This window comes from Aethalodelphis obliquidens, unplaced genomic scaffold (assembly GCF_003676395.1).
Source record: "Aethalodelphis obliquidens isolate GAN/ISIS:26980383/991018 unplaced genomic scaffold, ASM367639v1 scaffold62, whole genome shotgun sequence".
Taxonomy (NCBI): Eukaryota; Metazoa; Chordata; class Mammalia; order Artiodactyla; family Delphinidae; genus Aethalodelphis; species Aethalodelphis obliquidens.
In genome coordinates, this window is record NW_020838006.1 from 7,413,855 (window position 1) to 7,432,759 (window position 18,905).

The following is an 18,905-nucleotide window of genomic DNA, read 5'->3' on the forward strand; positions in this document are numbered from 1 at the left end:
GGTCAGGGAGCCTGATTCCTCCTGCTCCATTTTTCTTTCTCAAGATTGCTTTGGCTATTCGGGGTCTTTTGTTTTTCCATACAAATTGTGAAATTTTTTGTTCTAGTCCTGTGAATAATGCCAGTGGTAGTTTGATAGGGATTGCATTGAATCTGTAGATTGCTTTGGGTAGTAGAGTCATTTTCACAATGTTGATTCTTCCAATCCAAGAACATGGTATATCTTTCCATCTATTTGTATCATCTTTAATTTCTTTCATTAGTGTCTTATAATTTTCTGCATACAGGTCTTTTGTCTCCTTAGGTAGGTTTATTCCTAGATATTTTATTCTTTTTGTTGCAATGGTAAATGGGAGTGTTTTCTTAATTTCACTTTCAGATTTTTCATCATTAGTGTATAAGAATGCCAGAGATTTCTGTGCATTCATTTTGTATCCTGCTACTTTACCAAATTCATTGATTAGCTCTCGTAGTTTTCTGGTAGCATCTTTAGGATTCTCTATGTATAGTATCATGTCATCTGCAAACAGTGACAGCTTTACTTCTTCTTTTCCGATTTGGATTCCTTTTATTTCTTTTTCTTCTCTGATTTTTGTGGCTTAAACTTCCAAAACTATGTTGAATTAGAGTGGTGAGAGTGGGCAACCTTGTCTTGTTCCTGATTTAGTGGAAATGGTTTCAGTTTTTCACCATTGAAGACGATGTTGGCTCTGGGTTTGTCATATATGGCCTTGATTATGTTGAGGAAAGTTCCCTCTATGCCTACTTTCTGCAGGCTTTTTATCATAAATAGGTGTTGAATTTTGTCGAAAGCTTTCTCTGCGTCTATTGAGGAGCAGAGATGCGCTGAGAAAAGGGAGGTAAAGGGCCTGTAATCAGAAAGAAACCTATTTAAAATATAGTTAAACTGAGGGGAACTTCAAGGGCATCATCCTCAGCTATACTCATCATTTAATCTGGTGGCTTATATTTAACAAAGAAGACATTGAGGTCTAAAGAAAATGTCACTTCCTGAAGGAAATACAACTAGTTCTGGCAGAACTGGAAACACAACTCAGGGTGCTCCCTCCCTGGGGAGTGAATGCTCATTCCCTCCTCCAAGGGACTCTTCCCTTGCCCTTTCCTTTCTGCCCCATCCCTTTCCTGGATTCTATTTTGCTTTGCCTTATGATCTCTTTTCCAATCTCTTCCCATTTTTCCCTTTTCCTGTGTCCCTCTTGAGGGTTCATCTGAGGCTTTCACCCAGCCACCCTAGTGTCTTTGGTCTACACCTCCCACCAGCTGCCCCTCAGGGTCCAGCTTCAATTTCTGAGCATCCCGTTATGAGTAGCACTGAATTTCTGTGCAGTATCTCCTAGAACTTGGCATAGGCCTGGTCAGGGCCCTGGTCCTACCTGGTTCTTGCTGGAATGACTTTAGGGTAAACACATGACCTGCAGGCTTCAAGCTTGGTCCCTGAAGTTGCATTGCCTGGGTTTGAACTCAGACTCCTCCACGCGCTAACTGTACTTGGGAAATTTACTTAACGTCTCTGAGGATCAGTTCTCAGCTGCAAAATGAGGTTGCTATGAAAAGTAGATTAGATAATTCATATAGCGTGATTAACACTGTTTGTCACATAGACATACTGTTTAAATATTTGCCGTTGCTGTCACTAAGTCCCTAAACAAGGAAGCACAAACCCCTCTCAGCACGCAAAGTAGTAAAGTTCTCAAGTATTAATTTTTTTTTTTAATCTGTGAACACTTCTAATCCTGTGCCTTTTATCACCATCGGTAGCAGCCATTTTTGATCAAGAATTTCAGTAATGCTGGCTACGTGTCGAATACTGCTTTCCCTGATTCTAGGTGATGGATGTTTAGAAACTGGTCAGAGCTGGTTATACACCAGCCAGCCTGCAGGGTGATTGTTGAGCCATCGCTCCAGGGAGGTCTGACTGCCTCCATCTTTGCAAGTGTTGAGAGTTTAAGCCAAATTTGATTTTCCTTCTTCCCTTCTTTTAACCTGTGGGATCAAATCATTTCCATTATCTTTACCTTGTTCTCCTCATTATTCCTGTTGAAGCTGCTGCTTTTTCTCAGCCAGCAGAAGGAAATATTGTCAATCAGTGATGAATGGCCATCTTCTAAAAGCCAAAATGAAGTCATCTTTTGGATTTTGTTGAGGCACGTTAGTCTCTGTGTATCAATCTCCACCACCAGCACACACGCCCAGCATGGTGTTAGATGCCTTGTTAGCCCCGACTTTTTCTTACTGTCTAACCCCTCAGCCTGGATGTGGGCTGAGTCAGTTGTGTATGAGCTTCATCGTCTGCGGTCAGGAAGTGTTATTGTATTATTACTGTTCTTGCTGTTGTTGTTGACGCTGCTAAGTGTCAAACTTGGACTGTAGCATCAAATCATGGGCACAAGTCCACAAACGCACGCACTGGGGTAGTGACTGCAGGATCAGATGTGTCAGCCGTGTGGTCTGAAAACTACTCTTAGTATTTCCACATTTCCTTTTATCCTTCATTTTTCTGCCCATACATTATTCAGAAACCCATCAGCATTAGTTAGATGGAACATCCTGAATTCATCTGAAACTTTATCATTCTGAATAATAAAGTCATGGAAAAAGCAGAGAAGGTTCCCACCTGAGAACACTGGTGGCAGTCGGTGTTGGGTCATGGTTAAATCTAGATCATTCTGCCTGGATCACATCCCAGCTCTGTCACTGTCTACCTGTATGAGTTGACTTGAGTTAGCTGCCTTTTCTGTGCTTCCATTTCCCTATCTATCTAGGCAGTATAGTCCTTATGATTACAATGTTTATCAGGTTACCCACACATACTAAATGCTCAGTAAATATCACTGTCCTTCTTCTCAAAAATTACCGCACTCTCCAATGGCCCCTCTTCTCTGCAATCACATGTTGTATTCCTCTCATGTATTTAAGAACTTGAAAAAGAGTAGACACATGTATATGTATAACTGAATCACTTGCTGTACACCTGAAACTAACACAACATTGTTAATCAATTATACTCCAATATAGAATAAAAAATTTTTCAATAAAAATAAAATAAAAAGGTCTTCAATTTACCATAATTTAGAACTCCATATTCTCATTAAAGATGACAAATCACTTACTATTCCTTTAACCACTTATTAGTACTGGAATAAGTTAGGGCTGTAGAGTTGAAATTCATACGTCAGCCACACTTTTTATTATTAAAAATGCTGAGAATTTTAGAAGGAACATAACAAAAACAGATAGTAGAACTAAAAGCCATATCATTTCAAAGATAAACTTCATCACATGTTATTTTGTTACTTATATTCTTCCCAGTATCCACTGTACAGAATATTTTTCCTCTTTATGTTTTGCAGAAAGATAATTTATAAGGCATTATACTAAATATCACTTTGAAAAAAAATGGTTTAATAAAAGAATCTGTGTTCAGAAAAAAAAAAGGTCTTCAGTTTAAGGGCACATTTTAGAATCTTCTAAACAATCTTAACTATTCCTTATATGTGTTAACCTCTAATGACACAGAATAATGCATTTTTAATGACATAAGTCAATAATGTGGGCTGATAGTTTTTAAAGTTTCTTATACTCCGTTCTTTCAAACTGTGATGTCACTCAATCCATCTTAGTTTGAATTCACAGATACAGAAATTTTGCTCAGTGCATTTTCTCTCTGAGGCTCTGGTTAATATTCAGAGCCCAGAACAGCCACAGTCAAGGGTGCTGGAGCTGCTTGGCTCTGGTTGCAGTGAAGAGTGGCTGGTGCCTAATGGACGTGGGCTGTAGCTTTTCTTGTCCACATTGGAGGGAAAGGGAGATGATTAGGGCTGGATTCCATCTTGGGAGCTTCTGCACACTGACCCAGTTACTTACATATTTGAGGAATCTACAGTCCACAAATCTCCCCATGATTCTACTCTTCTATGTCATCTGAAGGATGCTCAGTCAATATCATGACGGCCAAGCCCTCCTTGGTTCACCTCTTGGTCATATTAACAAGACTTCTGTGAGTATGGGAGGTACAGTGCAGCTCTTAAGCATTTCTAATAGGAATGAGCGAGTTCTTCTACTCACATTTGAGGGAAAAGATCGTTTCTGACCATGATCCTTCAAAATGCAGCTTTACAGATGTTGGAGAACCAGTACTTTAGAACCATCTGCATGACCACAGACTCCTCCTTAAACTGCAGTCTCTTTAACCTCCATCCCAGTCATTTTACTGTCGTAACTCCAGCTCAGTGAGACATTTCCACTTCATTAGTTACTCAGGGAAATGGGAGTTTTCAGGCCCTGAGTTCCCAGCTTTATGGTACCATTTACCAATTCATCACCCTAGTGGCATGTGAGAAGCTGGAAAGAGAGAGCTCATTCTTAATCTCTCTTTTCCTAGAAATCTGACACATCTGAAAAATATGCAGCAAATATTTCAATCACATGTGGGAGGGGCATTAGTTAATCTCATCCTGCAGTGCTCACCTCAGATTCTTTAGTGATGGATTCTTTACACTAAGTAGTGGTTTCTTTCCTCTCCTCCGTGTGGAATGATTTGTTGATTTGTGTCTCTCCGGTAGGTTCTGAGTCGTCCAGCAGTGCAGGCTCGTCAGGATCGCTGTCGCGTACCCATCCACCTCTCCAGAGCTCACCGCTGGTCTCGGGCGTGGCAGCCACTTCTCCCGGCTGTGTGACCTACCCAGAGAATGGGATGGGAGGCCAGGTCGCTCACAGCAGCACCAGCTACATCCTCCTTCCCCTCGAAGCTGCCACAGGCATCCCACCCGGAAGCATCCTTCTTAATCCACATACAGGTTCGTTCATTACCTCTGCTTTGGCTGAGACATGATATCAGAGGTTTATTCTTGTGTTTGAGCTTATAACTTTGCTAGCAAGTGTTCTGAAAATTCCTGGTGCGTGGGTTGTTGTGTAGGGTCTTCATTTAGGAAGAGCAGATCTATAGAGAGCTGGAATCTGTATCTCTGTATCGTTATCAATATTGGTATGTAAATCGAAATACAGATACTTCCCAGAAATATCCGCTTTTCTCTCTGTCCTCTTCCTTGAGCACGGTGTCTCTCACGTATTCTCAGGAGCTAAGATAAGAAACCATGGAGTGAAGAATCAGGATGTACTAATTGAAAATTGATGTTTCTCAGACCAAATCCGTGGTTAGCTTGTTGTTGTGTCAAAAGCATTTTTGCATCCAAGATATTTCAGGAACTTGAGATCTCAGTTGGAGCAGATTCTTCACTACAGAAATTGACTTCCCACCTTAGAACTCCATGCAACTCCCACTGGGAAATAAGGAACAGCAGTGGCAAGAGAATACAGAGGGCAAGTTCTTATGTATTTTAGGGATTTTAGGATTAGACAGGTTTTGGTGGGGTTTGGAAAATCGGTAACTTCATGACTATTGTTTCTTTCATGATGAATGGCCATTTTTTTTACTTTTTTTAAATTGAGGTATAGTTTTACAATATTATATAAGTTACAGGTGTACAATATGGTGATTCACAATTTTTAAAAGTTATGCCCCATTTATAGTTATTGTAAAATATTGGCTATATTCCCTGTGTTGTACAGTATATCTTTGTGGTTTGTTTTATACCTAACAGTTTGTACATCTTATGTTTTTTACTTTTTTAATTTCTCCTGTGGTCAGTTAACTTCCACACTAATTTCAGAGGACCCAGAGCATTGGGCAAATAGACTGATGAACACCTGCTTCATGGGGGAAACTTCTCAACCAGAGGCAATTTTTCCATGCCTCCAAGGCCATTTGGCAATATCTGCAGATAGTTTGATTATCATGACCTAGGGAGGAGGGGCTGCTACTGGCATCTAAGAAGGTAGAGACCAGAGATGCTACTAAACATCTTACAATGCACAGAACAACCCCTAACACAGGAAGATTATCCAGCCCAATATGTTAGTAGTGCCAGGGCTGGTAAACCCTGGGTTAGAAGGCTTGATTTGACAAGTCACTTCTCTAGAAACCTTTGAAAGAGATTGAAAAAAAAAATGAATTTTCTCAAAATATATCTGAGGTTTGGTTTAGATTACTTAAAAATGCAGCGCTGGATGGGAATCTCATAAAAGTGATCTGGCTCAATCTTCTCACATGTCTAGTGCTACTAATAAGTAGGAAATTCAGAGAAGCATGACAGTAAAATAGTTACTTGAATAATTGCCACATTTTCATGAAAACATATGGCACATTCTTAAGGAATGGTGTCTGATTGAGACATTTTGAAAATGCCACAAGTTTGAGGGAAAAGGAGGCATAATCATTTTATTGAAAACCATTTGAAAGCTTTCAGATTAGATACTTCTAAGGAGAATATTAGATATCTGGATCAGTGTAAGCACTATAAAGGAAATGGAAAGAAAACCAGGATCATATTCATTACTCTGGGCACAGCTCAAAGTATGATCTGACTTTGTCAGCTTTAATTCTTTCGCTTTTAATTGAGATGGAAGGTTTGTAGACAAGAGTAGCCACTAAGCATAGTTTTGAGTGTTATGTTTTAACCAAAATTGCAGAGTATTTCGGGAAAGCTCAAAAGAGTATTTTTTAGGGTACAGTGCAGGAATATGATTTGTAATGAAAGTGTGGATGTGTGTGTGTATGTGTATATTATCATCTATAATCTTGTTTATAGAAAAGGAAAGAATGTGCTCTTGGTGCCAAGCCCCAATTACAAATTGGAATGAGTAATTTGGAGCTGTTATTAAAATTTATCCTTTGCAAAAGGATCCTAACTAAAGAAAAGGATCCGATAATACTGTTGAACAACAGAGTTTCCCTACACACATCTCTGATCTGACAAATGCTAGACATAAAACTATCCCTCGACCAGGAGGAAGATGTACGATTCTATTCTGTGATTGAGTGGTGGGATGTAAGGTGAATTGTGATATTTCTTTTTTCCCAGAATGTGTTTATTTTTGTCAATTAAAAATATGCGTGGGGAGACTTCCCGGTGACACAGTGGTTAAGAATCCGCCTGCCAATGCAGGGGACACGGGTTCGATCCCTGGTCTGGGAAGATCCCACATGCCGAGGAGCAACTAAGCCCGTGCGCCACAACTACAGAAACCCGCGTGCATAGAGCTCATGCACTGCAATAGGAGAAGCCACCACGATAAGAAGCCCGCGCACTGCAACGAAGAGTAGCCCCCGCTCGCTGCAACTAGAGAAAGCCTGCAGGCAGCAACAAAGACCCAATGCATCCATAAATTAATTTATTAATTAATTAAAAAAATATGAACAGAAGTTCCCTGGTGGTCCAGTGGTTAGGATTTAAGGCTTTCACTGCCATGGCTCCAGGTTCAATCCCTTGTCAGGGATCTAAGATCCTATAAGTCATGTGGCATGACCAAAACACACACACACACACACACACACACACACACACACACACACACACACATATGCCAGCACATATGAATGTACGTATACATCTATCACGTATCATATATATGTATGTATATGTGTATCTGTGGTGAGTCATATGCATGTCTGTCTATCAGGCTATCTGATCACTTATTTGACTCTACTATTGAAACTGGAAATTTGCCTCCTTTGGGCTGAAACTCATCTTTCTCTGGCATTGCTGTGTTCCCCAAGAATCCACACCTCTTACCTTTTCCTAAATACCCTCTGCCAAATAGGTGGTAGGAACACTTTGGTATAAGCAACCCAGAGCATATGACTACTTTGCTTCTTATGTGAATTGCCCTTGGCTACATTTCCCTGTTACCTGCACATTCATGCGCCTGTGGGGAGGAACCGTACTTGGTTATATTTTTGGCCTTCCTAGAGTGGATAACAAAGGTCCTCAACAATTACATATTTTTGAAACAATATCTACTATTCATCATATATGCTAATGTGGATAATAGAGCAGCTTTTCATCCAATGTCATATATTTGAGAATGTCCCTCATATGTAAAACAATGATTGATTAAATATCTGTCTTAAGCAGTAATAAGACAAGCAATGATTTGAAATACTAAGGTGCCTGCCAGTCATTTGTCTAGTAAATGAAACAAAAATGAAATTTCCTTTGTCAGCACAATTGACCGGGCTCTTACTAGGAACTGAATATTTGGCAGCTGAAATCAACCCACTCACATACATTCTTGTGGCTCCCCAGATACAACCAGGACTTTTTATTTCGTCTGGCTTTAGACTCAGCTCCCATTTGGTCCATTTCCAACTCTAAACCTGCGTTGGCTGTTGTTTCTTTGCTTTGCAGGCATCTGGATGAGGGATTCAGAGGCTCTTTCTCAAAGTTATCCCTGGACCACATCTTCATCCTTGCCAGGCAAGCCTGGGTTTGACTCTTGAGAATGATCTTCCTCCAGCCGTCTTGGACTCAGCCTCAGTTTGGAAATTTCTAGCTGAAAGCTCATCTTTGGCTATTTTCTTTCAACTCAGTGCTATCCAGAGATGTCAACAGGTGTTGGCATCCCTCAAGTGCTCGTTAGTGCCGTGTGTGTTGTTTTGCCATTTTGCTTTGCTTTCATCTGGCAGGAGTCCAGGAGCATGAGATGGAAGAACACGCCATCTGCAGGGATTTGACTTTGAGCCGCCTTTGAGGGCTGGTCTCTTTCAAATGCTTCCATAAACTATGCTGTTTTTGTTTTTCACAGGACTTCTAGAATCGATTTATCCAAAGTGCTTCCACCTTTCGATTAAATGCACCATGAAGTTTTTGTGTGCTGTCTAGAAATGTATCTTTGCAAGTCCTGAATCAGTCTCTGCTTATCCATAATCATCAGCTCCCTAATCATTTGATTGCTCACCTTCTAAGGACTAGGAAAGGAAAATATTTTTCCCATCATCCCTTCCCTTTCTTTTTAAATAATACCCTTCTGCCGGGTACATGGTAGCAGTGCTTTGGTATTGGAAACCAAGAGCATATGATTACTTTGCTTCTAGTGTGAACTGCCCTTGGATTCATTTCCTTATTACCAGCACATTGGTAAGCTCTTTGGGAGGAGGAGTCCTACTTCGTTTCTCGTCTTTTGTTTTGCATCCCTGGAATGGGTAACAAAGCTTTAGTCACCATGCAGGGGCTCAATCATTATATATTAGTAACATAATGTCTGCTGCACATTACACACGTTGATGTGAATAGTGGAGACGTTTTTCACCTAAAGTTATGTATTTGAGAGCGACGGACGCTCTGCATTCAATCCTTTTCTCTGCCCTGGCTCAGCTCACCACACTGGCTTACCTCTGTCCCTACACTCTCTTTACCTGCTAACACCCATTCCAAGGCCTGCTGGACACGCTTCTGCAGTTCTGACATGAAAACCTCTGCTAAGCGGAATAGTCCTAGAGCTAGTGAGTCTTTCTCTTTTGATTTTCAGCCACTGTCATTCAAGCTAATTGCCTGGATTCAGTCGTAATTGCATCTGGATTGGTAAACAAGGTAGAATACTGAGAAGCCACCGTAGCCTGACTTGAAAACCAACAGTCAGTCATCCCGGCCCTCTTAGAAAATTGTTTTTGGTCTCTTCCCTGGCATCCATCTGACTTCTTTCATTTTCCTCAGTTCTCTCCACCATTCCTTGGTGAGCATAAGAATCAACCTTTTATACTACCTTCTCTTTCTAGAAGAACCTGCCATCTCTCTCTACCCAAGTGAATTCTTAGTACTTTCCACATGCGGTTATTTAGAAATATTTCTTTCTTCTGGTCCACAGCACAATAATAATATTTTAAACAGAGGGTCTAAAATTTATCGAAAATGGCATCTGAATATTTTGCTGTTATATTTTCACCCTAAATATGGTCAGTTTTTCACACTTCCTTAATTCTCACTGGGGTAAATCAAAAGTCACAGACATAGTAAAGAGCCTTTTCTTTTTAGTTTTCCATCCGTGTGTGTGTGTGAGCTTAGAGTGAGGTTGACTTTGAAATGATTTTGTATGAAGTTGCTGTGATAATTTTTTTTAAATGTTCGGTACCTAAAATTTTCCTCTTCCCTATTAAGATACACAGAGAGGAGACAAGTAAGGATTAGAACCCCAAATGGGCTAATAGATTTTTGTAAACTGACCTTTTTTTCATCCTTTCCCAAATTGCTGGGTTTTGCAGGGAAAAAAAAAAAATGGGTTGCAGATTTTAAATTCAGAAGAGTTATTTTGGAAAAAAGAACAATAATTTAAAACAATAAAATATAGCTAAAATTAAGTAACAGTGATAGGAAAACAAGTGCTTATGAAGAACATTTAAAAAAAAAAAAAAAACCTCTAAATTTAGTCATTGTTCTCTGACTAAAATTCTGGCACATTTGCTTTTCCATCACATCATGTTGTGATTGGTTATGAAACTGTTGTTAGAACTCCTGTGGTTCTGGCAGGTATGTTCTTGAATGTGCAGCATGTAAGGTTACTTGTTGCGTACATACACACATACATATGTATATAAATATTTGGGAGGGTACTGAAAATTTGGGGACTGCTAAAGCTTTCATGTCGGTTCCTAACTGAGCTGAAATCAAGTCCACTGCTCTTTCGCTGTAAGCACTTTGCCCATCTTTTCCCCCAGATTCTGATTCTTCTTTATTTACCAATCCTGGGGGTGATTCCACCTTGAAACACGGCCCCCACCTCTCCAAACTTCTCATGTGTTGATGAATAATTTTCAGTCACAATTGGATTTTTTTCACGGTACCTCGTTGTACCATGTACTCATTAAGCAAACTTGGATAATTCACTTAAGTTGTGTGGTATGATGGGAGGTGAATGGACCAGGGCCATTTCCTGGGTTGTCTCACTTACTGCTTTGTGTATTTCTGAATAAATTGCTTGGGCCCTCCAAACTTTGATTGTCTTGTCTCTAAAGTGGAATGAGATTGCACACCTGTGGGGCTCTTGGAAGAGAAGACCATGGATGTAAGGTGCCTGTTGCTGCACCTTCCATATTGGAAATCCATTTCTTCTCTCCCTTACCTCCTTTCTCTCTCTTTCATTTGCTGCCCTTTAGTCTCTTCCTTTCAGCTCTTTATTCCTGTAATCTTCCTGGTGGGCCTTCATTTCCTCTTCTGAAACATAGGGAGATGATACCTACCTTCCCCAGAGGCCCAGTGAGGTTCCAGTGATACTGTTTTGTAAACCATAAAATACTCCTCAAATAGTAGGAACAATAACAGTGAACCAAGCCATTATCTCAAAAGGCAAAATAATGTATATTTGCTCTGCCATGACAAGATGATTCTGTGATGGGTTTATTATGCATCACCTTCAGAATCTCTATCCCCTTCCCTGTGTACTCCTGCTTGTGAGAGAAGCGAGTGAATGCATGTGGTATATCCTGGTTGTATATATATTTGTGGAACTGATAATGATTCTAAGTTGGTGACCAGCCCAGTGGAAGCAAAACAAATATATTGGTAAACCTTGAGTAACTGAATGTCGCCAGAGCCGTATAAACGGAAAGCAGCCCTTATATTTCAGTGTAAGTTGTCTCGCTGGTAGCTGTGAGGTGCAGGGCAACAAGACACAGGGCTTGGTGAAGGTTGCCTCTCCACAGGCCTTCTGCACTGGGTGCCACTGTACAGATGCACTTAGCTTTGGCAAATTGCCTTGAAGGTGATGGATTCATTTGCGGCTTCTTTAAGTTGCTGTGGGCTTACGCTGTTACCTCGCTCAGCCTGATGGGTCATAAACAGTCAAGCCTTCACACTGGCAAAGGCTCCAGTGTCCTGGACTTCCCCTGCCCCTTTGCTTTAGGTTCCATTTTTGAGTATCTGTCGGAGTGGTTCTTTGTGCCAAAGGAGAGCTTGAGAAGTTTACCTTGACCAAGGTGTGATTCCACTGCAGGCCAGCCCTTCGTGAATCCCGATGGAACCCCCGCCATATACAACCCCCCCACCAGCCAGCAGCCCCTGCGAAGCGCGATGGTGGGGCAGCCCCAGCAGCAGCCCCAGCAGCAGCCCTCCCCGCGACCCCAGCAGCAGGCCCAGCCACCCCAGACGCAAATGGCAGGCCCACTGGTCACTCAGGTAAGAGCTGGTGGGAAGGCAGGGAGGGGAAGTGCTCGGAGACGCAGACTGCACCAGCCTCAGCGATGCGGTGCATCAGGAAGAGGCGATATTTTCCATGGGTGCCAGTCCCATCCACTCAACTCCATAATAAAACCTGGCAGCCTAGAGCCCTTGGTTTCACGTTGACAGGACTTCAGCTGGAGCCTTAAGCTTAGGTAGAGACGAGGGCCCTGTCCAGTGACTCGCATGGTGAGGCATGGTACTTGGGAAAATGAATGACAAGTCTCGTCTTAGATCTAGATGCTGCTTTTATGTGTCAAGGAGCTTGTACTGTCTAGGGGACTGAACTCCAGCCCATCCAGGCCGTTGTGTCACCTTGCTCACCCATTCCTAATGCAGATCAGGTGGCCTGACTGTTCATTTGTCCCTTGGAGAGACATTGGGCTGTCCTCCTTTTCTAGGGCAACACATGGAAATGTTCAGAAACCTGAAGTGTTCCAGGCAGGTTGCCAGGGTGAACCTCTTTTTTTTTTTTTTTTTTTTTTTTTTTGGCCACAGTGGGCGGCATGCGGGGATCTTGGCTCCTGGGCCTGCAGTGGAAGCAGAGTCTTAACCACTGGATGGCCAGGGAAGTCCCCTGAACCTCATTTTTTTTGTTTGTTTTTTCTTACTTTTTAGTACTTGGAGTATATTTTTAGACCCAGGGATCTGACCACCACCAACAACATGAAAAGTATCACAATAACTTCTTTTTTTTTAATTGAACGAAAGATTCTTTACTCTCCATAGTGCTTTACAATTTTCAAAAGTTTTACACACAGGACTTCATATCTGAGCAGCAAGCCTCCCTCAAGGCTGGCTGGCGCTGGTCTGCCTGCATTGGCTTCCTGTTGGTGGCTGGTGCCCCTCTCTGGAGTGCACTGAACCAGGAGGACCTATGAGGGGGACGGTGGTGTGCTTCAGATGCGATCGCCTTCCGGTGGGATTTCAACCCCCAGTATTTCCCTGTTACCTGACAAGCTTTTTCTTTCCTCCAGTCTGTCCAGGGGCTGCAGGCTTCCTCCCAGTCAGTGCAATACCCAGCTGTGTCTTTTGCTTCCCAGCATCTCCTGCCCGTGTCTCCGACGCCGCAGTTCCCCATGGTACTGTATCATGTGGGGATGACTTTTCACCTGGGAGAGCATATTCACTGGTTTGACTACTTTCTTGTGCAGGGCAGGCTGATGCTGGGTGGGTGCCCTGGGCTGACTGTAAGGGGGGAGGTGGTGTGTGAATGTCTCATTCTCCAAAATAATGCTTTCCTTTCTGTCATCTGTCCCATATTTAGTGCCTCTGCAGTGGTACCCTTTTAAGAGTTTGCAAGCTAAGCGGGAATTGAATGTCCTCAGAGTTACATGTCAGGAACAGAGAGACACATGAGCTTGGTGTGAGGGTTGGGAAATACCTTAAAAGTCAATATCCAGATGGTAACTGACATCACCCTGTGCTCCTGATACAGGTGTTCCCCTAGAATCCCAATCCTCCAACGGCCTCTCATTTCTCCTCAATGTACTAGGTCCTTTTGGACAACAAGAGTGAGCATTGTCCCTGAACATCAGGCCAGGCCAGTGACTAAATACTCTTTAACGTGCAAATGAAACCCCACTGATGACACCAGTTCTTTGTGGCAGCCATGGGCAGCACAAGTCCTTCTGCGTCCTCCAGAAGGCAGATCCTATGGTTACTGCTGGTAGACCAGATGACCCTCCAGGACAGAGCCCCAAATCCTTCCTGTCTCAGTGCCATCCTGAGGATCCCAAGCCCTCAGTGAAAAAAATAATAATTTGTTTCCACTGAAAGAGGGAGATACAGGTCAAACTGTTTGCCATCTCTAATCCTCAAGATGATTAAAATCTGTCTTCTCTTGTTATGTTCTCTTGGTGTTCTGAACAGAGAATTCCTTTCGTTTATTTTTTCCAAATTGTTCTCCCTCCGTCTCCCATAAGGACAAGCCTGTGTCCTATGTCTGCCACTCCCATTCCTCAGCCACTCTTGCTGACGCCCTGGTTTCTCTCCATGGCTTGCAGAGAGAGGATGTGACCACGCAGTTTGGCCAGATGAACCTGAGCCGGCAGTCCTCGGGGGAGACTCCCGAGCCCCCAGCCGGCCCTGTCTACACACCGTCCCTCCTGCCGCAGCCCACCCAGCAGCCAAGCTACGTCATCGCCTCCACAGGCCAGCAGCTCCCAACGGGGGGCTTCTCGGGCTCCGGCCCTCCCATCTCCCAGCAAGTCCTCCAGCCCCCTCCCTCGCCCCAGGGATTTGTGCAACAGCCTCCACCCACACAGGTAAGTGTGCTTTTTCTCACACCTGTGACCCAGAGCTGGTTGCTGGTGCATCTTGACCTCTGTTTCCATGTAGAATATCACCAGCTCAACTCATCTCGCTCTTGTGGTCCATACTGATATTCCCAGCCTACAGGACCCGGTCTGTCGCATTCATCAGTTGTGTGAAGTCTTGGGGGCTCAGAAAGTAAGTTTAATGACGCAGACCCGTGTCCCTGGTACCAGGGGAAGTGGCCCATTTTCCAGGCTGTTTGTGCAGAGGCCATGGGAGAGCATCGCCCTCCAGCAGGATGTCAACTCACTGGGGTGATTGCCCAGGGAGGGAAAGCCTCGGGGAAGAAAGGGGAAGGCCAGCTCCTGGGGGACTTTCATCTCTCTTGCTGCTGCTCTGGAAATGTGTTGTTTCCTTTCTTATCCGTTCATAAGCATTTTCTGGAGCTTTTCTGGGGCTCCTCTCTGAATATAAAGGAGGAAGCTAAGCCCCATCCACTGTCCTCTCCACTCCCCTGGGGAGCGGGGCTCCTGCACATGCTCACAGGTAGCCATTAATCATATTTAATTGACTTGAGCATGTAAGACACCACAGATCACTGATTTTTACTGTCTTCTCAAAGACTGATGATGTGTTACTCTTCACCACCAAACATCTCTGGGGCTCTCCTGGGTATCCCTTGCAGAATATTGCAAGTGATTACTGTCAAGATGTAAAATGCACAGAAGCGTTTTCTGGTCCATTTTCAAGGCATGCATATCCCAAGCAAATTCCATCCTAATTAGGAAATATTGCATTGGATGAGCCGTTTAAAGTACAGTGTCACCTTCGTATCATTTGTGGTGTGGCATTGCCTTAACATCTTGAATAAATTATTTTCTTTTCCAGCCATGCAGAATCCTCCACCATGAAATGATTTTCACCCAGTTGTTCATTTTATTTTGAGTGACAATTAATAGTCAATCTTTAGTTGCCTTCTATGTAATGTAGTAGTGTTGCTGGTAGGGTTTAAGGAGATGTTAAAAATAATTTTGAGTTACAGGAGAAAGGACCTCATTGATATATTAATTATTTTACTAATAAATATTTACTTTAATTATCAGGGAAAAATAGTTTAACTCTTTTAGCCTAAATAGCATCTAAGTGTCACCCTTTTCTGATGTCAAAGAGAAGAGTTGGCAGAATATTTAATTGAAGACTTTTTTTAAAAAATGCCCTTCCTTGATTGAAGGAATTTCAATAATTAGTGCACTACAAGAGCAAAGACAACTCAGAGCTTTGGTGTGTCTGCAACAGAAATGCTTTCATTCCCTCTCCAACAGATTTAAAAATAGAAAGAGGGACGGAAGAAAAAAAAAAGGAAAACAGATACTCATGAGCAGTCTGGACATCTGTGAACTTCTTTGTAAAAGTACCACAGATAAAGGTATAGGATATAACCCACAGTGATTGTCAATTTAGTAAACATTTTAAAACTCAGTTACTCAATTATGTATAGTGTTGAAAAGAACACTTGAGGTACAGTCCATGGGCATATATGGAAATACGTTATGTTTATGCAGAAAATGACCTATTTAATAACCTTAAAGGTCAATTTTGTCTGATTTGGGTGAATGCTTTCTGAACGCCCACTGGAAGGGTGAAGCAAAAATGTATGGACAAGGGCTTCCCTGGTGGCGCAGTGGTTGGGGGTCCGCCTGCCGATGCGGGGGACACGGGTTCGTGTCCCGGTCTGGGAGGATCCCGCGTGCCGCGAAGCGGCTGGGCCTGTGAGCCGTGGCTGCTGAGCCTGCGCGTCCAGAGCCTGTGCTCTGCGACGGGAGAGGCCACAGCAATGAGAGGCCCGCGTACCGCAAAAAATATATATATATATATATATATGGACAAGGCAAAGAGGGAAAATAAAATAGCCATAAAATTCACAGTTCTTCAACAGGTGGCTCCTAATGTTATTCTAAGCAGATAATCCTTGCAGGCTGTGTACTGGCACACCTCTGCTTACACTTTAAAGACGCTGATAGAAGAAAAGTCAGAGGCCTGTAAATTAAAAAGTAATCGATTAATAAGAAAACAGGGCTTCCCTGGTGGTGCAGTGGTTAAGAATCCACCTGCCAATGCAGCGGACACGGGTTCGAGCCCTGGTCCGAGAAGATCCCACATGCCGCGGAGCAACTAAGCCTGGACACCGCAACTACTGAGCCTGCGCTCTAGAGCCTGTGAGCCACAACTACTGAAGCCTGCCCTCCTAGAGCCCATGCTCAACAAGAGAAGCCACCGCAATGAGAAGCCCGGGCACCACAAGGAAGAGTAGCCCCCGCTCGCCGCAGCTAGAGAAAGCCCACGTGCAGCAACGAAGACCTATCGCAGCCCAAAATAAATAAATAAATTTCTAAAAAATAAGAAAACAGCCTTAATATAAATGACCTGAGGCAGGCAAGGAAGTCTTTCCAGGTCAGGAGACATTTGATTTGAATCTTATTGGAAGTAATTAGAGTATTTTCAATCATTCTTAGTCATTAGAAAGTGACAGAAGGTGACATGAACAGTATTTTTAACATATGTCCCTTTTAAAACTGAACATCCATTTTTTGGGATACCAGCTATGTGCCAATCACCCTGAAAAGTGCTTTGCTGGGCCTCCCCATATTTCATAATTTCATCCTCTGATTCTTTTATGCAGGAGATCAGCAGATTTCATGACCTACCTGTGTTTCCATTAGCAAAACAATTCAAGTTAATGATCATATTTAAAACTACGTAAAAATGTGTTGTTGTAGATGACTGTTTCATTCACTCTTGTTTCATTCACTCTTGTTTAAAAAGCACAAAATTCAGCACCTTAAGACAATCACCATTGTATTGCTCACAGCCAGGTCGGCAATTTGAACAGGACTTGGCAGCGATGGCTCGCCTCTGCACCACATGTGGCTTGACTGGGCCTGAAAGATCCCAGGTGGCCTGACTTACATGCTGCAGTGTTGGGGTCTTGGCTGGGCTGCCTCTGTTCTCCACACGGCCTCTTTCTCCAGCTGGGTAGCCTGGACTTCTCCTGGTGGCTGGGTTCTCTCCTGAAAGAGTGGAAGCTGCAAGTCTTCTTAAGGATCAGGCTTACAAGTCTCAGAAGTCATCATTTCTGTCTCATGGCATTGGTCAAAGCAGACAGAGCCAGCTCAGATTCATGGCTTTCGGGAGTAGATTTCACCTTTTCATGGGAGCAGTAAGGCACACACACACACACACACACACACACATACACGTAGGCGTGGTGGCCGTCTTTGCAATCTACTGTACTCACATTATGTCATAAGATGACAATATTTTACGTTTCAAAATGTTACTCCATTTACAGCTCTCATTTGCTGCCATTGTTCCCTTTCTTCCACAGATGCCTGTATATTATTATCCATCTGGTCAGTACCCTACCTCAACCACGCAGCAGTACCGGCCCATGGCCTCTGTTCAGTTCAGTGCTCCGAGAGGCCAGCAGATGCCACAGACAGCACAGCAAGCAGGTACTTGGAATCCGTTTCCCATTTTCTCCTCCAACTCAGTTATATTGCACATAAATCTCTCAGCTGTCCTCTTTGGATGAGTATCCAAGCTTGGCAATTTAAATCAGCTCATTTCCCTTCCCCAGAGAAGATAAAGGAGCATTTGATTAACTCCATGTGGAAAAGTGACAGGTCCAAGGAAGAGAAGCCCATGTCACACCAGCATCCCTAGCATCCCTAGCGTTCCTAGCGTGCATGTGAAACGCGGTCTCCGTAAATGACTTGAGGATCCTCTTAGTTTCTCTGAAAGCAGAGAGCCAGCTACATCCCTATCTTCCTAGTTCATACTTTTTTCCCCCTTTTCAACCTAAAGAGACTTTTCCCCTGTTCCTAAGGCTAGGGCACCAAATTAGGTTGTTTCTGTAGCATCCTAGAAAGCAGCGTTTTGAGAAGAAGGCCACTGACACTGCAGCCTGTGTCCCGATGGAACTCAGACCCTGGCTTATGGTCTGGAGGGCCACAGCCTCCTGCGGCAGCCACTGTGCAGTGGGAAGGGGGGCCGAGGCACTGTCCGAGAGTGAGTAGCAGGTCTCACAGTGAACCGGTCTCTTTCCCTACTGTGTCACACTCCTGATGGGATGCCGCGACCCCGACAGCAGCAGGAAGCCGGCAGGCCTCAGTGACCTGTGCTAGGGAGACATGTGTGTCCTTTCTGCTGCCCACACGGCAGAGAAAACCGCTGATGGTCCTGCTGAAGACCGCCTGGCTGGGGCGCCCTGCCTTCCGTGAGTAGGGCAGCATGTTAGAGCCCACACTCCCATCTGCCACCCAGTTTCTGCACTGGACGTATGTATGTGCATCTGTAATGTGTACAATATGCCTGTGTGATATCTACAGGAAATGGACAGTTTTTTTACGTTATGACAAAAAGTACCATCCTTGCCAAGGATGAATACCAATCCCCACTAGAATACTCACGCTGATGCTGCTAGCATTTTGTCACCTTGGAGGGGTCATTTAATTCCTCCGTGGTGGGGGTAGCTGTATATTCTTTAGTTCATCTCATGGCTTAAAGTCTGTGGGAGAAGAAG

General features: G+C 43.4%; 1 protein-coding gene across 1 annotated transcript in view; it reads left to right on the forward strand.

Moving 5' to 3' along the window:
- ARPP21 (cAMP regulated phosphoprotein 21) overlaps positions 1–18,905 on the forward strand; it is a 118,451-nt gene that overhangs the window by 43,859 nt on the left and 55,687 nt on the right. The window contains exons 13-17 of the mRNA XM_027088270.1: positions 4,583–4,816; positions 11,844–12,025; positions 13,045–13,149; positions 14,074–14,334; positions 17,709–17,835. Of these exons, the coding sequence (XP_026944071.1) occupies positions 4,583–4,816; positions 11,844–12,025; positions 13,045–13,149; positions 14,074–14,334; positions 17,709–17,835 (909 nt within the window). The remainder of the gene's footprint in view (positions 1–4,582; positions 4,817–11,843; positions 12,026–13,044; positions 13,150–14,073; positions 14,335–17,708; positions 17,836–18,905) is intronic.